The 21,678-nt window shown below is 37.5% G+C and overlaps 1 protein-coding gene across 5 annotated transcripts in view; it reads right to left on the reverse strand.

Moving 5' to 3' along the window:
* NT5DC1 (5'-nucleotidase domain containing 1) overlaps nucleotides 1-21,678 on the reverse strand; it is a 79,950-nt gene that overhangs the window by 16,744 nt on the left and 41,528 nt on the right. For all 5 annotated transcript variants that reach the window (XM_087972917.1, XM_026666704.2, XM_087972892.1 and 2 more), the window contains exons 7-8: nucleotides 5,172-5,346; nucleotides 3,091-3,188 (exon numbers count right to left, since the gene is read on the reverse strand). In XM_087972917.1, coding sequence (XP_087829043.1) covers nucleotides 3,091-3,188; nucleotides 5,172-5,346 — 273 coding nt within the window. The remainder of the gene's footprint in view (nucleotides 1-3,090; nucleotides 3,189-5,171; nucleotides 5,347-21,678) is intronic.

The raw sequence follows: 21,678 nt of genomic DNA on the forward strand, positions 1-21,678 counted from the left end.
ATTTTAGGAACACTTGGTTGAATAAGCTAGAAATGTACTGTCCTCAAGAAATAATATTGTGCCTGTGGAAGAAATAGCAATTTAACGGATTTTGCACAACTTTCTTATTGCTCTAATGCCAAATGTAACATTTAATATGAAACACAGCTGTTTATATCATGTGTGTGTGTGTTTGTTTGTGCAGGGGCAGTTATATTTAATGGAGGAATCACTGGCAGAATATGGTAGAAAAATTTATAGTATTAAATATATTATGTTGGAATCTCTGGCTCAATTACCAGAACATTGTCCTTGAATGGGCCTGTTAAGAGAGGGAGGAGATGTTTACTAATTCCTGCTCTTGCACTATCTTAGAAACCATTCCAAAACTTAAGAAGTCATCTGACAACTGTGTGAAATGCAAAGCTTCAGAGAGAATGATCTTTACTTATTCACCCTTTCTCCAGTGGGAGTCTCTGTTGGATTTCAGTCCTTCTTACAAGTAAGAAGAAGCTCTTATTCTTTTGTTATTTATATGGAACTATTTCTCCAGGACCTCAGGGCAAATTGTTCCTTCAATTTTTCTTTCTAGAAACAACTGTCTGGGGCATGCTGAGTTGGGGTATAGTGACTAGGCCAAAGTCATCCAGTGAGTTCCCATGGTTGAATGCGGGACTTGAACCTGAATGTCTCTAGTTTTAGTCCAATACCTTAACTACTATACCACACTGACTTTTTATGAATAAAAAGAAAAAAATATTGTATTAACCCTTGCTTACTTGAATTTCAGTTCTAGAAAGATCAGTGATCCAGTTATAATTACTTTCTTCTATCCCCTTGAGCTTGCCAATGCAAGCGCACGTATATGAAATACTCTCCTTTAGCTGCACATTTCATTCAGGGATTTGCTAATATAAATATCATCATCATCATCATCATCATCATCATCATCATCATCTTAGCCATTGTCTGTCCACTGCAGGATGAAGGCCTCTTCCACATGTTTCTAATCAATACGATTCTGAGCTTTCTTTTGCCAATTGGATCCACAATACTTGCTGATGGTGTCACTCCATCTTGTTTTAGATTTCTTTCGTGGACCCATTTCATCAAGTGAGATCCATTCTATGACTGCCTTGGTCCACCTGCCTTCTTGCTGCGTGATCAGCCCATTTCCATTTCAATTCTTTTACTCTCTTGATGATATTGTATACTTTCTAACCCATGATAATATATATATTATATAAAATTATATAATATATAATTATCATTATAATTCTAACTCATGATTATATACATTATATGTGAAATGATATAATTACATAATTATCATAATATGAACAAGTGAACTTGAAAAAGAAAGTAATTTATTTTTGATAATGTTCTAATGTGGCAATCAAGCATGTCCCTGCAAATAGTGTTTCTCACCTGACTACCTTAATGTAAACATCTTAAAATACATTATTCAGCCTTAGAAATGTACAATATTGTTCGGACAACACATGGCATTCTATTCTTGCTAGAGGCATTACATTTGGAATTCCCTAAGTTCCCTGTATCTGTGGTCAATATAAAACCTGTCCTTCCATTTCTTACAACTAAAACAAGAGCTTTCAACCTTCAATGTTCTCTTTAAACTACTGGGCTGTGCAAGTGGTAGGTGGGATGGCACCCAATTAAAAATAGGCCAGTAGTGGCTGCGGCCCAGGGGTTGAGGACCCCTGTTTTATATTATGCTTTATTTGAATTTCCAGTAGGAGAGACTGAAACTCCTAGTCAGAGTCTATTTTAAGGCAAGTTGGATAATAGAAAAAAATTTTTAAAGGTATAAAGAAAAAAAAATCTATTCAGGAGCAACTTTCATGCCCTACTGAAAAGAAAATGAATTGTTGTTGCTGAGGTTTTCAAAGTCACCACACATACTTAAATTTAAGCTCCAGCATATAAACTTGTTATGCTTTCCACACACAAGAATCAGATGTAGGTGGGATATTATCCAATTCAATAAAGCATTTAAAACTTGACTAAAATTCCTAGTCTTAATTATCTGATCCATAGTGATAGCAAAAAGATCATTCATATAATATGGATGGAATTTTTAAACTTCTGTTTATGCCAATAAAATATTTTGTATTTATAGAGGCCTAAGTAAGGTTGAAAAACCAATTAAAACTCCAATTATATTAATTTTCAGAGAAATATTAGCTTATCAGAAGCTCTGGGACTAACTCAAATTAATAAAATACTGTGATAAATTATCAAACTGTTGAACAATATCAATAATTTTGACATAAAAGGTATGCACGATCTTAGGAAAAGCTATAATATGCACCTCATTAATGTATTCTTCTGTTACATTTAACTCAATATTATGCTGCAGTCATTTTTAAAAATTAATTTATTGAGTCTGAACCATGTTGATATAATATTACATTGTTTATTAACGTCTCTGGTGGAACAATTTAATCTGTCAGGCCTTTCACATCATTCTCAATATCTGCTTTGTATGATTCACTATTCTGCTTCAACTACATAAACAGAATTAAGTTCTTGTTTGCATGCATAAAAACATTATATAATTCCAGTGTAGGTCATCTTGTGTGTCTACTCAGAAGTTTCTTAACCAGGATAGATTAAATATATATACACACTTATTTTGGCTTTATTCAATATTTGAATTTGAAGCACAAGTTCATTTAATCTTTTATTCTGCATTTATTGGCAGGTATTTTGGTAAAAGGTCTGTACATGTGTTTGAATGTGTTTCTCTTTTCTATATTTTTGCTTCCCAAACTTAACCATTTTGGTATGCAATTTTGTCTGACATTCAGAGAAGTGTTAAGGCAAAGGCTCACTGCATTTTAGTTTACCTATAGCTTAGGAACTGCAGGGTTACCCCTCCTCCCATTTTAATACAGACCAGTGAGCCAAACAAATGCCTTCCCCACTCAAACTAGAAACATGATGCTCTCCAGATATTTTAGGAATTTAGGCAGCTTAATGTGAAAAGGAATAAGATAAGATAAAAGGAGGACAACTATCAGATGGCCAATAAATTTGCTTACAACTTCTTTGCTAACCCCCATATTAATATGTTTAATTCTAGCTTACCCAGACTCCGGAAAGGTCTTTGAGTTGGTGTCCGAGAAAAGAAACCAGGTTTCAGGGCATTTGTGATTATAATGTCAAAAAGATCTTCAAAATCATTCCTACAACAACAAAAATAAATTAAATTGATATTTTCATCTGTATGAGTAAGCACAAACAACATTTCAATTATTGGTGAAAATTGAGATAATATAAACAATATATTCAGCTAAAGACTAGATATATGCAGGTATATCTTATATGGGTTATCTGCATGTAACTCAGTCTTTTGAAGGACTTTAAAAATAACAGCGTATGGCATTGTAACAGTACCCTGGAGACTACAATGCTAATGCAGAGTAGTACTTCACTGCTTGATTAGCAAAACTGTTAGGTACATGTTTGCATGCTTCCTACAGTGCGCCATAGGAGAGGCAAGCTAGTTTCATGCTAGAAAGAAAGATGAACAGCTTTTCCTGCAGCAGCATCCAAGGCCTTTCTTCCTCCTTGAAGCTGCCTTGTAAATGAGCATCACAACTAGGAAGGTTCAGTGCTGGCAGGATTCTAACCGCTACACAAAGCTCCAGCTTTTTGCTCCACCAAAGTGGTACCTAATTATCTACTTGCACAGAACATGCTTTTGAATGCCTAGGTGGGCAGAAGCTGAAGCGAGTGGCGTAAGTTCACCCTGCTACACAGTGCAAGGACTCAAACTGCTGGAACAGAGATTATCTCCAGTGTCATAAAGCCACTAAGCCACTGTGCCTCCTTTTTGAAGGAACACATCAGGGAAGTAGTAAAAATTCAACAAAACATGAAATAAATATCATTTTCCAATGAATTATTCCTGTTAACGACATACTAAGCAATCTAGATTAATTAGCTGCTAGCAACCATATAACAAGGCCACATACTTACATTATTTACTTAGTAATTGTATGTGGTTGCCCATCTTAAAATACATAATTCTGGGAGGTTAATGACAAGCCACAAAAATGCATAAAGGATCTTAAAAGAGTTGCTTAGGTGAGATAGTCAGCCATGCAAATTGAATAAATAAATAAATAAACAAAAATACAATTAAGAATAATCTTAATGCAACATCCTCCCCAACCTTTTTTGGCACCAGGGACTGGTTTCGTGGAAGGCAATTTCCACAGACTGGGGAGGGGGAGATGGTTTCGGTTTTGCTCACTCCCCTGTTGCTCAACTTTAGCTCTGCGGCCTGATTCCTAACAGGCCAGAGACTGACATGGCCTAGGGGTTGGGGACCCCTGCCTTAATGCATCCACCAAGGTGCTGCAGCAAACCACCGAAACAGATATATAATATACCCCACTGAAGTAAGCCAATAGATATTCCAGCCAAATAACTGCACACAGGATCTGAGCCCCCATGTTATTCATACTTTCTAGATTGGTCCTGAGGATGCCTGACAATATTGTACAATATGCAGAATATGTTTGCAGAATCATTGCAAAAAAAAAAAAAAAGGGAAAAGAATGAAACATCTGGAAGGGATCTGGGGGATTTCCAATATTCTGTGTACAGAAATTCAGAAGTGTGGAAAAAGGAAGCAAAATGCGTTCTGTAAGGCCTTTCCATTCTGATACATTTCTGCTGAATCTGCTCATGAATTTCAACAAAATTGTAATGAAAGCAACCAAACTAGGCCCTAGTATTGAATATTACTTAGATTACTAATATGACAGGAGTCAAGCTAGTGTACTGTGTAGCCTTCTGAGGAGTTTATTCTACTTACACAGAAAGAAAGAAGCAATTTGGTTTCAAACTTCGTATTTAGTATTGAGGTATAATAGAACTTGAAATCTATTTATAATAATCATCTCATTCTAACTCGTTCATACATGTGGAATAAAAGGATTTATTGGATAGGTTTCTAACCCTCTCTCTCAAGAAGAAGTAGCAACCTCAAGTAATATTGTTGGTGGCTTGCAGCCATCCTTACTCAGGTTGAGAGATTTAGAGGAATGCTCCAAATAACTAACAGAGCATGCAAGAAGAAAGATTTCACTATCACGAACTGTTTTTAACTGCTACACTACTAGCAGACAAAAGTTTGAAGCAACACAACATTCACTTACCCTAAAATGTACTCGCATAATAGTCTGCAATAGTCAGAATGAGAGCTAGTAATTAATAGCAGAATCTTTCCACTCTCCTTCAATCTTCTTAACCATTTTTTGACAGAATCAGGACAAGACCGTATATATTTTCCTGGGTTGCTTTTCACTTCAGGAAAGTACATCCCACAGTTTTCTGAAAGGTGGAAAGTAAAGATTATGGTCAAATATGCCACATGTTTGACCTATCAATGTCCAAGAATCTGTTTTTAGCATTCGTCTCAGCATTCATTGAATTCAAACACCACTCGGTTTTAAAAATGCTTAAGTTTTTAATAAAGCAGCTGATAGAATTCCTTTGGGAAAGATATTTGAAAGGGAGCTGCCATAAATATTCTAGTGGGCGGATGGAATTTGCATAACTGAGCATTCCTGGTTTGTGATCTATTAAAGAATGCTAAAAAGAGCAAGGGAATGGAATTACAATCCATAGTTCATACCTGGAAAAATTATATTGCTGGTCAAAACTATAAAATTAATAATATATTTTCCTTAGCAAACTGAAGTTAATACAGACAAAGCCTCAACATTACCTGTATAATTTCTCTGTTACTTCAAAAACCTTCTAATTAGAACAAGAACTGGAATTTCCTTAGCTATTTCTTAACTAAGAGAAACCAGCTACTATACTTCTGGAAGCCCTGAGGTGAACAGGGACCCTAATCTGTCAGAAGTATGTTCTTGTACCTGCAGATTCTCAATTCTAATTCTAAAAGAAATGTTTCAGAATCCCAGAGAGTATAAACAGTAGGTTCTACCAGTTCTATTGCTGGCTAGACTATGCAATGTTTATATGTCTTATATTGTAAGTGAAAATCAACATATCATTAGCAGAATTTTACATGCTTCATGGGACACAGGAAATTGAGATATAAACTCCCCCATTTCAGAAAATTAGTTACTAGAACAATGATTATTCATTGGCCTGCTGCCTGTCTCCTAGGATATATTACTTCCTTTTTCTGTGTGAAACCCCATGTGAATTAACCTTTGAATTTGAGTTCTAGGGATCTCTTAATTGAAATGAAACTGTTACTTCCATTTTTTCCAAATTCTTTTATTCTGACTCTCGCAGGGAGATTCACTTCATCATATCTAAGTACTCCATAAGGCAGACTCTGTCCAGTACAGAACAGTAAAATTTCAGTATCCAACAAGCAAAGGTTCACATGAAACCTAGGATAATGAATACAGCAATTCCTATCGTCTGATTAGGTACCTGAATTACACTTGGCAGAATTTCCAATGGCTACTAAAGATGCACACTTCTGACTGCAACTTGCAAACCAAATCAGTTGATATTTCTACACATATTCATCTTTCCCACTAAACATCTGTGGTCAGGTTACATTTAAATGAAATGTTGAAAGGCTTGTATTAGCCCCATTTATTGAGGAATAGAATTTGCAGCACTATTCAAACTCTAAATCCAGTCCTCAGCCTGATTAAAGTTCAGAATAGAATAGAATAGAATAGAATAGAATAGAATAGAATAGAATAGAATAGTTTATTGGCCAAGTGTGATTGGACACACAAGGAATTTGTCTTGGTGTAAATACTCTCAGTATACATAAAAGAAAAGATACATACGCCAGGAGTCGAGAATCATAAGGTACGACACTTAATGAGAGTCATAGGGTACAATAAGCAATCAATCATACTAGGAAACAGTCAATATAAATTGTAAGTATACAAGTGACAAAGTTACAGTCTACAGTCACAAGTGGAAGGGGATGGGTGATAAAGAGTGATGACAAGATTTAACAGTAATAATAGTGCAGACTTTGTAATAGTTGAACAGGGTTGAGGGAATTATTTGTTTAGCAGAGTGATGGCTTTTGGGGAAAAAACTGCCCTTGTTCTGGTGTGCAGTGCTCTATAGCATCATTTTGAGAGAAGGAGTTGAAACAGTTTATGTCCAGGATGTGAGGGGTCTGTAAATACCCTGTTTCTCCAACAATACGGCCTCCCCCAATAGGAAGTCCCAGCATGTTTTATAGGCATGAAATGAAATTAAGCCCCTCCCCCCAAATTAAGGCCTACATTAAAACATGCAAAATGGGGGGGGAATGGTGGGGGGGCTTGCTGTTAGGAAGTACTTTTTTTTTTTTTTTAAAAAAACAAGTTTTATTAATTTTTAAAACACACAAATTATCATTATTCATTACATGTTTAAACCTTTTTCCCTTGTAAATTTAACAAGTCAGATAAATTATGATTCTGTTTTAAACCATTTCCATATAATATACCAAAACCTCTTATTCAATTTCTCTTTACTTCTCTTTACTCTTATTCAATATCATTATTATTATTTCATCTGTTTCTTTCTGACTTAATTACCATTATTCTCATTCTATATTTCTACAAGTTTTTACCAATTCTCCCCCAAAAAGACATATACACACAACACACAAAACATAAAAAAAATATCTTTTGGAAAGTAACTTGGACCCAGGTGTCTCTCTCTTCATGGACTTCAATTATATTCATGCTCATCTTACATATCATTACTTATTTTATTTACCATTCTAAGCCTTCTATATTAACTTCTCCACATATTTCACACTTCTTAATTCTACCTTAATTAATCATCTTAGTTTAAATCATTATTTTTGTATCTTTTGTCCATTTTTTATCATCCCTTTGTCTTATTCTTTATAAAAAAAAAAGAAAATCAGTTTCTCCTGAAATCATTAATCAGAGTATGATGCCTTTCTATCTCCCCCTAAGTTAATCAAATTAATCTTTAAAATAATATCTAATACCCAATCAGATTTTGCTTGGTACATTCTATCTAACTAATACATCCAACACAATTAAGTGCATAATTAGACAATAAATCCAAATATTAAAAAAAATACTATAATAAAATTTTATAATAACATCAATACCATAATTTTATTAAACTCTTTAATTAAAACAATATTCTAAACCTCTCCTATTATTAAGTTTTAAAACCAATCATTTTTAAACATTTTAACATTTTAATCTCTTATCAACTCTTAAACCATTGCAATACTACCATCTCATCTTATGTACCTTGCAAAATCTTTTTTTTTTTTTTAAATTATACTTTATCCATTATCCATAAAAATTCCTTTTTTCCATTTAATTTCAAAACGTTGTAGCTTTTCTCCACCTTTTCCCTTTCTTTCTTTTCCCAACAAACCTTTCTACCCCTTCTTCTAGCCTCTGCCTTACCGGCTTCCCTTCTCTGTCGTATTTCTTTTCCCTTTGTTTACAATCATCATATTGGTTTTGCACTTTATTTTTCCCTTTCTTAAATGTTTTTTTAGATCTTAAGTCCTTAAATCCTTTAGTTTTCTTCTTTTCTCTTCTTTTCTTTTCTTTTCTCTCTTCCTTTTTTCTGGATCAAATTCTGAGATTCATTAAAGATGGCTCCTTCCTTTCTTTCTTGTTCCTCTGCTGTCATCATCTGTTGTAATTTTTGTTGATAATTAGTAAGCGCCATTTCTAAGAAAAGGAAAGCTTCTTCCACACCATTTCTTAGTTCCTCAACAGAAAGAGCCATTATAAATCTTTTCTTTTCTTTTCTCCTTCTTTTCTTCTTACAACAACCAGAATATTCAAAAGAAAATAAAAAGATAAAACAGTCCCAAAGTTATCAATCAGTCCAAACCAAGGCAGAGTTCTCACTTTCTCCTTCTGGGGTGATATCAATCAAAGAGAAAGAAAGTCCAAATCTGTTTAAAGTCTTGTTACAGTATATTCTAGTCTTCAAATCCTTAAGGCATCTGCTCCAACAAATCTTAGCATACAAATATTTTCTTTTTAATCCTCTCTTCCCACTCATCGCTTAAAACCAATTTCCACCTAAAAATAGGTTTCTTAATATCCAGTTATTTATTCCGTAGGAAAAGAGGGAAAGCTATCCTTTCAGCACCTTCCAGCAGCCGCTTTTTTCCTCTTCTGGCAGGTATTATTCAGAAAGTCATACTTTTCAGGAATTTTATTAAATATGTCTTAGAGTCCTAGGAGCCAAGAAAAACTTTCTCCTCTCAATCACTTTCTCCACTTCCTCCTGCGATTCTTACCCGGCTGCCAGCTTTTGTGGCGGCCATTACGGACCGCCGCTGCACCGTCCTGGGAAAAGGGGGTTCTGCCGGCCAGGGAGGGGGTCTGCAGCACCCCAAACCCTTCTCCGGATCCCCTACCTTCAGCTGCCCCTGCAGGCAGCCTAGCCTCAGTTCGCACCCGCTGGGTCGGGAGCCCCAAACGGCTAGCTAGCGGCAGGGATCGCGCAGCCGCAAATCCCTGCCGCCGCGAAGCCGACAAACCCGGAAGTCCCTTGCTGTTAGGAAGTACTTTTGTTGCACACCTGGATATGGCGCTGCCTGCGTTGACCCCAATACTAAGTGCCTCACCAACGCCGAGGTCAACATCCAAGCCGTCACCGCCCGCCCGCCCAAAGATGCAAAGGGGGGGGGGAATTAAGTCACCCCCGAAAAGACGGCTTAGCCATTTTTTCGGGGCTCAAAAAAAAATAAGACCCGGCCTTATTATATGAGAAACACGGTACTTTCACAGCCCTCTTTTTGACTCATGCAGTATACAGGTCCTCGACTGAAGGCAGGTTGGTAGTAATTGGTGTTTTTTTTTCAGCATTCCTACATAGAAAGAATTGGACACTATGGGAGAGAAATCTAGAAAATCCTCAGTTAAAAAAACCCCAGAGAGGAATCATGACTTCACAAGTGGAAAAGATTTGGAGTGGGTGGCAGATTAAGCTTGTGGTTTTACTTTATGATACTTGTTCTGTCTTGTTTACAACTCATAGATGAAATGATTGATTGATGGTGTACTTGCAAGCTTCAAATTGCAAGCTAGGCTTTACAATGAAATGTTTATGAATATGCAAATGAAATGTTTATGAATAATAATCTCTTCCCTCTTCTAGTTTATCTTTCTTGTTAGCCTACCAGTTTCCTGATTGATGGAAACTTTTTAATTGAGTGAATTCTAATCCAAATACTGTGCAAAATGGTAGGCCACAGTTTTTCAAAAATCCAAATATAGTCTATGAGTTTTAATAACAATGAAAGCATACTTTTTCTCTACTAGAAAGGATGTTATAGTTTTATCTGGAAAAGAAACTACTGTCTAGTATAATCTGTCTACTATTTATTTTGGAAACCTATAACTTGATGAAAATAATCAAATGTATTAAAATGTGCATGCTTTTTGAAATAAAGACTTGTCTCAAAACTTCTTTTTGGAGATTTTTGTAAGTTACTCAGAAAGTAAATTAACATGTTTGTACTGGGATGTAATTTTTTTAAACTTTCCTTTAATTTGGTATTTCTAATAGATTGAAACCTAAGATAAAGGGCATAATACTATGAAGAACTATTTCAAAAACCTAGTTAGTCTGGCCTAGAAAAATTCTTAATTAAAATTAAGCATCCAAATTAAATATTGGGAGACCCTATTAGAAGTTCTTTACATTGTAGAAAAAGATGTGACATTTAATGAAAAATTAAACATTACTATAAACCAGTGGTGGCTAACCTTTTTGGGCTCCTGTGCCGCAGAAGGCAATGCACGTGCCCCTCCACGCCCCCTGCGCATGCGCACGTGATCCCCTCACCGCTTCCTTACCTCACTGCACATGCGCGTGCCTCCCAGCTGATTTTTTGGCCTGTTTGACCCCTTTTTTGGCCTCCCAGAGGCTCGAGGGAAGCCTCTGCAGCCTTTGGAAGCCGAAAAATGGCCCTCTTTCATCACTTCCAGTATTTCTGGAAATACAGGAAGTGATGAAACTGGCCTGTTTGATTGGGTCTCGCATGCCCACACAAATGGCTCTGCGTGCCACCTGTGGCACGCGGGCCATAGGTTCGCCATCACGGCTAAAAACAAACAAATAAGAAACATGCCAACTTTTGGTTTATTTTATTTTATTAATCATACATTCTATATAGGATTGTTTTTTAAAGCAACTGCAACTAGTCCAAATTATGCTAATATTTTGACTAGCTTTGAAAGAAAATAGAGCATATAACACTGTTATTGCATCAGTTGCTAGTAAGTTTGCTTTTGGGTGGAAATCACAGCACTGGTTATAGCTTTTACATTCCTAAAGGCTTGGAATCATTTTATTCCACATAAATCTGTCTGAGTCATAAAACTGGGAAAACCTTTCCCCTGAACTGTAAATGTCCATATGACCTTCTTTTTCTTTTTAAAAACTATCTGTACTGTTAACCACATTATTCCTGATTGATTGTCTCAATCTTTGAGTACTACTTGCATTTTTCTAACATTTTTTTTTGAAAGATTGATCCATTCAGACCAGTGTTTTTCAAACTTGATAGCCAGTTTGGTCTAATGGTTAAGGCACCATGGTACAAATTGGGATACTGTAACTTTTAGTCCTGACTTAAATACAAAGCCAGCTGGGTGACCTACAATATTCCAATACTTGATGGGCTGCCACAAAAAGAGGGATCAACTTATTTTCCAAAGCATCAGAGGACCAGAAATAATAGATGGAAACTAATCAAGGAGAGAAGCAACCTGGAATTAAGAAGAAACTTCCTAAAAGTGAGAACAATTAACCAATGGAATAGCTTGCCTTCAGAAATTATGGGTGCTGTTAAGCCTGAATTCCCCAACGAGTGTTAAGGAAAACAAACTAAACAGAATGTGTAGCGTAGTCAGATAGGCAGACAGGTAAATGTGTGAGATAAGTTTGTATTTTAGTTAACACGCAGTAAAAAGCAGATACGCTTGTGCTATCAAAAATATAGTTTATTCCATTAGGAATTATAGCATAGTCAAAATAAACGGTCCATTAGTCATGTATCATTTCAGTCAGTTCAGTCGAGGATACTCAATTTGCAAAGTCCGTGTTGAATAGCAAATGTCAGTTCACTTACAATAAATCAGTCCGTATTATCTCTTCTCTCCGTTGAGAAATCAACACTCCTTTCTCTCCTCCGTTCCAGTAAGGAAAAACGCAGTCATCAATCCATCCAGTAATTAGGGATCATTAAGCCAGAGAGAGAGAGCTGCAATTGACTTGCTTCTTTTATGGTGCTTTTACAACCACACCCTTAATTACATTCTTGTAGTTAAAGTTACACACACTTTAACCAACAAACCATGATAACTTATTTATTATTTTTACCCAAACCAGTTAGGGTAAACAATGTTATCCCTAACAGGTGCTTCATCACTGGAGGTTTTTAAGAAGGGACTGGACAGCTACTTGTCTGAAATGGTACAGGGTTTGAGCAAATGGTACCACTTTAGCAAGGGGTTTGACTAGAAGACTACCAAGGTCCCTTCCAGCTCTATTCTATTTGAAGACATTTGGGCTAGTCACTCTCTTAGACCTAAGAAGAAAGCAATTGCAAACAAATTCTGAAACCTTCACTTGAAAACAGCAGGAACTTATCCAGACAGTTGCCTGGAGCCAAAAAAACAAACTCAAATGCAATATTTATTTATTCTCAAACTTCGCAACTTTAAGACCTGTGGACTTAAGTCCCAGAATTCCTCAGCTACCTTGCACAGGAATTTTGATAGAAAAAAATTGTGTTAGAAAAGATTTGTGTTGTAAAGGAATGTACACACTACATTATTTTTGGGGAAAGCTATCTATCTATTTATAAAATGCTTTGGAAAGAAACATTATAAATCTGATTCCAACGAAACCCACAGATGATTCCTATTTACCATTCAGCATGACTTTTCCATATCATTCAGCTCCCTTTGGAAAAAGTTACCTCATGTCTGAAAGGCACCAGCCAGGCCAAGAGTCTGACTATCACAACAGGAGGAGGAAGAAGCACAAATGCAAAAGGCAAAGCCAGAGTTCTCGGCAGCGCTGGCTGCAAGAGCCACAACAGTTGCCAATAGCGCTCCAATAGGAAATAGGGACCATCTGGCAGATGCTTCAAACTGGGCACTTGCATAATCACAGCAAAATTGAGTAAGCACTGAAGGCTGACTGCCTCTGAGATGTTGCAAAATTTCCTCTGCTGGTGGGTGGACGTTTATACCGTTTTCATTCTAGGCCTGAAAACCAAATGCCAATTAATGCACCCCCTCTATTTCACTTTTTCACTCTATCTCTACTATTTATACCTTCTAGGTGTTCTGACCCAGACCTTGTTCAAATCAAACAAACACAAAGTATATATAAAAGCAAACCTTTTTAATCTGGCGCAGTGAATTCTGTGCATTCACAGTCAAGAGTCATTCAAACCTAATTGTCCCAGATAAGAGCAAGCCCTTTCAAGGTTGACCAAAAGACTAATTGCAGATAAATATCGAAAGCCAGAAGTTTCAAAAAACAAATCGGAGTAAGCAGGGCTTCAACAAGGACTCTGAGCAGAAAGAACTTCTTTGCTTCCTGCAAAGAACACATCCCCGAGGGCTGGTTTTTATCCCTTATGGGAGGGGCAATCACCTTCCAGCCTTACTCCTGAGTCGCCTGTGCTGCTTCAACTGCTCTTTCCTTCGAGCAACCCTGCGCGCCTGCGCACTGAGCATAGGCTCCACGGGGTCACTGCTGCCAGACTTCACGACCTCTGAAAGCAGCACCCCACTCTCTGATAGTCCTGGCCCCATCCCTGCATCACATGCAGGCCCCTCATCTGAGTCCTCGCTGTCAGAGACCTCAGCCGTCCGCACCTGCTGCTGGCGAACCACAACACTAGGAGATGCAACAAAACAAGGAGCAGCAACAAAACCTTGGTATTTGGCAGTTACAGGAAACATTTAATAGTAAATGGGACATAACCCAAATCAAAGAACTAGGATGGTTTCAGAAAGATAAAATCCTAGAAAGGAGGAGGAAAAGGAGGGACAGGGACAGAGACAATACTTTTGCAAATATTTTGATGTATTCAGTATGATTCAAGGAGATTTTTTTTACCATGGGAATTTTACAAAACTATCACTACTTGTTGCACAAAACAAACAAACCACCACCACCAAACAATAAAATAACAACAGCAAAAAACAAAAAAACCACTCAAATTCTTCACGGCTTTAAATACTTTCTTTGGCATTTACCTCTTTCCCTTTCTGGAACTTATCTATATATTATTACAGCTCTCATCATGACCTTTAACTGAGCAAAACAGTGCACCCCAGGGCAACAATTTCTGAACCAAGGTACTTCAGACCGACTGACTTACAGAATACGTCCCAAATCTGGGAGCCAGGACTCCCAAGGGAATGATATCTGAGAAAGTTGTGGCTATTTCAGTGCAACTGGCTGATCATGCAGTAATGTGATCTTCATTTTCACTGTTCTGCAATACCTACCTAGCCAATCTCACAATCCTTTGCACGCCTTGCAGTAACCACTTACCTGCCTGCTGGGAAGGGGAGGGGAGAGATGGAAGGAAGGAAGGAAGGAAGGAAGGAAGGAAGGAAGGAAGGAAGGAAGGAAGGAAGGAAGGATCAGGGATATAGCATATCCTTTTTGCATGCCTCCGTGCACCCTTCTTGACCTATGGCCCACCCCCCTGCACCCTTCCCAACTTGTTCCACTCCTGCATAGCTTTCCCCATCCCAGGTGGCACCTCTTGGCCACCCTTCCACAGTCTTTCTGACCCACCCTGCCCCCATAGACACTGTCTTGACTTGCATGGTACCTCTTAAATGACTGTTAACTACCTGTATTGCTTTCAGATATTTCAGTTAATGGTGCAAAATTAACTTGAACTTGTCTACTACTTGGTCTTTTAGCCTGATTTTGCTACTTGGTTACATTTGTTATATTGGTTACATTTAAAGGAAGACGTTAAATATTTGAATGATTTGTCAGAGGAAAAATAGTTCAAGGAAAGATTTTTTCCCCCCAAATATAAGCAAAACTGTTACTCATACACCAAGTTGAAATATTTACCACTACGATTTGATAACTTTTAAATATTTCATAATGTCCACCAAATATTTTAATCTCTTGAGGCTAAGATTTCTGTGGAGAACTTAAATCTTCAGCAACAAAATCAGAAACTAAATTTTCTCTGCAAATTTTTCTTGGCTTATCTGGTAAGTGATCAAGATTTGAAAAACATTATGTAGCAGAAATACAAATACCACCCATCATATATACTGTAAAATATTACAGCTTACCTTCATTATTTTTAAACAATTACTAATTTATATGATTGTATATTTGTACTTACAATCATTTTTAAAATGGATATTAAACAGAAACAAGTCTATTATTTTTAACTTTTTTATTATGCTTATAATGAACTTTATAATTATCAACTTTTAACATGAGATCTGAGATACTGGGGTAACCTACTTTTTCCAAGGATTTACTTATAATAATTGTTTTCTTTCCAGATATTTTGGCTGCATTAAGGCATAACAATATTCCTCAGTGTATCTGATTGCTTTTTTACCTCCTTTACACAAGTGGAGGAATTTGAGATTTCTATAAAACAATGATATGATGCTAACTCAGATCACATTTGGATAGTCTATAATGTTTGCACAAATAATGTCTTGTATTCAGGCCAAATATGAATCTGAGGTTAGCCCCAAACTGCTAATTGATATTTCAAATTGTCTTCTCCGACTTCAACCAAGTGACTCTGGATGGCTTGCAATTCTAAAACTATAAAACTGTTAAAAACAATTAAAAACAATCAGCCAGAAAATAAAGCAGCTGAAACAGACAACCAACTAACAGTAAATCAAGAAACAGGGCCTTTAACACATCCATAGCCCTAACTATGAGTACATAGCCAAGTTTTTAGAGCCTTGCAAAAGGGCCACAACGTTGGGGCCTTTCTAATCTCCAAAGAGAGAATATTGCACAAAGCAGAGGCAATTAACAGAGAAGACCCATCTTCCAATTCCATCCGTCGAAATCTTTGGCTGATGGGATCTGCAATCTTATGTCCAATCTTAATATGGCTGCCTATCTCATATAAGGAGCCTACGCAGCTCACAATTGATAAAAGAATAAGAACTAAACCACCAAAGATGCCTGACCAAACCACTCCCAGCTTAGCCCTCATCCTAGACAATGCATGGGGTTAAGAGCCAGATCTTTGTGGACTTCTGGAAGGCTAAAAGAATAGGGATCTCTTCAATCTCAGGTGGGAGGCTATCCCACTTAATCTTGCATTCTGGCTGTCCAACCATCCTTGACAAATTTACTTTTCTTCCTCCATGTTTTTAACCACTTTCCTATAGACTCCAAAGTAACTGTCAAGGAGATTCCTGGAGACATGAGATGCCCAGCAATGTAAACTCTTAGCCAGCATGGGTGACCATTGGGTGGTAATGTTGGTGGTGATGCAGGGTAAATTTTAACATGTTTGCATCATAATGCAACTTAATAACGTAATTCAAATTGTTGGATCGGATGTTAGAATGCAAATCAATGGCTTCAATTATATGGGCACATCATTTTCACAATGGTATCAGGATGCATACGTCAAATGTTTTAACACTGTTGTAACTTACTACACATGCCTAGGCCACACTGGTTGCATCTGCAAAACTGCCAGTGCATTCATGGACTGTCCTCTTTTGGGACCATGTCATGCTGCTGCTATGGAATGACTCTGGCAATGCTACTGGATCCTAAGGCCGGAGTTAAAATGCAGTTCTGTAAAGGATTAATTATTTTCTAATAGCATCACAAGCATCCCTGTGCCAGCAAGACCAATGCTATAACAGTAAAACCCATTTCCAATAGTTTCTTAACAACTATTAAAGGAGCATTGCAATCAGCACAGGTAGTCCTTGATTTGCAATCATTTGATCAGTGATTGTTTGAAGATATGATGGTACTGAATGAATGGTGGTTGTAACTGCTATTCCAGCAACCCCGCCGTCATATGATTGCAGTTTAGGAGCACTTATGACCAGGGGTGGGTTTCTACCGGTTCTGTCCACCTCTGTAGAACCGGTAGCTCTGAAGAGCAGCAGACATAGAACCGGTTCTATATCTGCTGATGTTTTCGTCCACCCACCCTCCCGGGCTCTTACCTGACCTTTATTTCCTGATTTTTTCAACTTCAGCTGCCATGCGAGGTACAGCTGCAGTTTAAAAATCAGGAAAAAGGGGCTTTTTGAAAGGCTGCTCCTCTGCATGCAGCATGCTGATGACGATTTACAGGCGCGCGACAGCAGCGTGCAGGGAAGCACATCGTAAATCACCAAACCTCGTAAATGAGCAAACTGGTAGTTAACCCTGTCGGATCCCACCCCTGCTTATGACTGGTGACAGTGCCCGTAATCACATATTCACCATTTTCCCTGCTGGCTTCCCTAGAAAGCCAATAGGAAAGTTGGTAGGAAAGGTCAAAAATCACTGGTGTGATAGGCACCCTCCTCCAGCCTCTCTGCATATATGCTGTGCCAACCACTCATGTGCCCTTGTTCGCCCTCCCTTGGTGTTGCTGCACCTCAGACCCTCATACAGTCCTGCGTGCCCTCCCCGAGCCTTGCCACGGCCTACTCAACCCCTTGTGCACCCTCCTCCCCCCCTCCCCAAGGCTTGCTGCACCTTCCTTGCATACCACCCCAAGGATTGTCACACCTCCCTCATATCCTTATGCACCCCACATTCGGCCGCAGCCACCAACCTATCTGTCAGCCTGCTTGTGACTCGCCTGGCACCTGCAACTTCCTACCAGCTTCCCCACTGACTTGATTGTGGGAAGCCAGCAGGAAGTTGCCTTACTTAACGATCACGGGATTCAGTTAACAAAGGCAACTGGGATTGCTTAGTGATGGAAATTCATATCTCAACTGCCATCGTAAATTGAGGATACTGTCTACTGTATGTCTCTACTGAAAAATGGGATTTTAAATGCTGAAGAAGCTTACAAACCGCTGCTGATTATACACATCTCATAATAACACAGTTAAGGAAAACAGAGCTTTATTTGTCTTCTTTTTTTCAGGAAAGGATTTATGGCAATACACTTTTTGCCTGGTGAAGAAGTTGAGCAATTGTAGCCTTGTTGAAATGTAAGGATAGCAAACGGATACAAAATATTAAAAAAAAAACTGCAACTCACTGAATTCCCAGGATGTTGCATGATACTGCTAGCTTAATGTACTGTAAATGCAAAACGGTTTCAAATGAAAACAAAATGAAATGCTTATTATCAAAAGCGGAACAAAAAGGCTGCTTTTTGCAACACTCATCTGCATTTCAAACTGTTGCTGATGTTCTTCATTGTACTTCCTGCATAATCCATTTGGCCCCATTTTCAAGGGGATTTCCCCCCCCCCCTTCTACTTCTGTTTGAAGGTTTGCCTTTTAATAACATCAGCGGAGATGGAAAAGGGAGCTAAATCTCTTAGGCTGTTGAGCCTGTTTATGGCACAAGGTTGAGAAAAGGAAACTTGAAAATCATTAAGAAAAAAAAATGCATTCCTTTACAATTTTATTCTTCCACTAAAATATGTATTTTACTGCCATCTTGTGACAGTGTTCTGAATTTACTAAATATTTTGAGTCAATGTTCTCAATCAGAATAGAGCTGGAGGATATCTTAGAGGTCTTTTAGTCCAAGCTCATGCAGGAAACCCTATACCATTTCAGGCAAGTGACTGTCCAGTCTCTTTTTAAAAAACCCCAGTGATGAAGCATCTACAACTTCTGAGGGCAATCTGTTCCACTAATTAATTCTCCTTACAGTTAGGAAGTTTCTCCTTAATTCCAGGTTGCTTCTCTCCTTGATCAGTGCCCATCCATTGTTTCTTCTCCTGCCTACAGGGGCTTTGGTAAATAAGTGGCCCCCTCCTCCTTGTGGCAACCTCTCAAATATTAGAATACTGCTATCATGTCACCCCCTAGTAGCCAAACACAAATCCTGCAAATGTTCTTCATGTTTTAGTCTCCAGGCCTTTAATCATCTTAGTTGCACTTTTGCACTTTTTCCAAAGTCTCAACATCTTTTTGTAGTCTGGTGACCAAAACTTGATGCAATATCCCAGATGTTGCCTTACTTACGCTTTATAAAGTGGTACTAATGAAATGCTTCATGTGATATTGATTCTATGCCTGTTTATACAACCAAGGATTGTACTAACATTTTTGGCGGCGGCTGCACAGTGCTGCCTCATATTTAAATGATCATCCACAAGCATAAAACCTTGATTTCTCTACATTAAATTTCAGGTTGTTGGATAGGACCCATTGTTCAAGACTGGGGAGTTGGCTATTCCCGCCAGCTTTGTGTGATCTGCAAATTTAATGAGTTCTCCTTCTATTCCTGCATCTAAGTCATTTATGAAGATATTGAAAGGTATTGAGCCTAAGATGGAACTCTGTGGCACCCCATTGCTTACTTCCCTCCATATAGATGTAGTACCATTAAGGACTATTTGTTGACTAGTATGTCAGACAATTACAAATACATCTGTTGGTGATGCTGTCTACCCCACATTTTTCTAGCTCACCAAAAAGTAGGATGTGGGCTACTTTGTCGAATGCCTTGCTGAAGCCTAAGTATACTAGTCTGGATTGATGTTAACAGTTCACTGCCATAAGCAAAATTGCAACTGACTTTCCATACATTGAAGGTTATTTAACTTATCAAGCCAGAAAGGGTAACATGACCTCTGTGGATGAGAAAGGAAAGCATCCATTTAATCTAAGGAGCCATTTGGAAAAAAAGAAATTGGAAAATAGAAAAGTAATTTGTTTTAGTATTAAGCGCACAATCATTTAAGCATGATTGTTCATTGTGCCCATATAGTTAAGAAAAACATTGTTTATTGTGTTCCACTGACAGTCTCTTTGGCAACAAAGTGAAACAAAACAAAACACATACTTCCATAAGATCAAACAGAATAGAATAGAAGAGAGTTACACCATCCTAGACTACATTAATTCTTATACAAAGGGGTGGCATTTTCAAGCTATCTAGCTTTCAACATGGAAATCTGCAGAACCACTGTAAAGCTTGATAGCCTTCAGAGAGTGACTGCCCCAGAGTCATCTGATGCCTATGGTAGGACCAGAACTCAGTCTTCTGGCTTCTAATCCATTGCCTTAACAATTAGATGACTAAATTGACTCTTTTGAAGACCCATCTACTTATTCATTACTATTATCTCATTCATGCTGAAAGTTGGAAGTTGATGATGGAAGTTGGAGTTCAATTTGTAGAATTCATGGTTTTAAATGAATAAATACTGTTTTCTGCTTTAATTAGACTCTAATTATTAGAACCACTCCACATAGACTTCAACAATAAATAAAATAATACATTAAACATTGATGCAGTTTGTTGATAGTATTGCTATTAATTATTGATTATGTTGGTGATAATAATGACTATATGCTATCTAAGTAAAATATTCTACTCACTCTGTTTAGATATGCTGTTATTGCATGTTCTAAATTGGAATTTATTTATGACTCTTGTAGGATATCAAAAAGTACAATCTGAAGTTGTAGACAAATGATGGAAGCCTTTCGGTAACTTTATATATATATATTTTAAAAAAGGTTTGTATAGAATTATAGAAATATAGGGCTAGAAGGGACCTGGGAAGTCCAACTCCCTCCCTCTACTCAAGTCAGCAGACCTTATTGCAATATATATTTGGGATATATAAAATATTACTTTAGAACTTTTAAGGAAGGCTCCTGAGGCTACTTGTCTCAGAATCTATGTAATCTTACAATTTTAACAGAGAAAAGCACTGTTTAGTATGTGTCAGGCTTCATTTTTACATTGAATACGGTATTAGCACTCAGATTTGTGTCCCTTCTAAGTTACTTGCAAATCAGTCCAACTATTTGCAGTTATGAATTCTGTGTACCACCAGAGGGAGCAAGCCACATATAAGAAAATGTGTATGAATCAATTGAATACACTTCTATGGTGTGTTGAACATCTTAACACTTGATAAGACTTGCAATTAAGCATGTAAATCTATTCTCTCTCTCTCTCCCATCCCCCCCCCTCTCTCTCACACACACACACAATTTCTAGACATTCTTTTTCTGACTCAACACTGCAACATATAGCAATAGCACTTTAACTTACATACTGCTTCACATTTGCTTTACAGCCCTCTCTAACTGGTTTTACAGAGTCAGAATGGACTATGATTGAGTGGTTGTTATCAGCCAGTGGTAGGGGACACACACCACTAAATTTTGATGGATTTTTTGCAGTAAGGTATATGTATACAGTCACAAACAGGGCTGCCCATCAATAAACACAGGATCAAAAATATAACTGCATGCCCAAAAGATGTGGTAAACTCAACAGAAATAAACAGGGTAATGCATTAGTTATTGTGGATTGCAGTGAGGTGTATGCATTTCTAAGTGGGAATGGTACTTTAAAAAAAAATCAAGGAGATAAATCTCTGCCTGAAAAGCCTAAAATGTATCATTTGTATACATTTTTCATACATATCTGAAGCATAAAAGTAAATATTTGATATAGGAAAATCTACAAAGGAGGAGGAAGATAAAAGGACGACAAGACAA

The sequence above is a fragment of the Notechis scutatus genome, chromosome 1 (assembly GCF_049901735.1).
Source record: "Notechis scutatus isolate UNSWTSFEM ecotype Mainland chromosome 1, rNotScu1.2, whole genome shotgun sequence".
NCBI lineage: Eukaryota > Metazoa > Chordata > Lepidosauria > Squamata > Elapidae > Notechis > Notechis scutatus.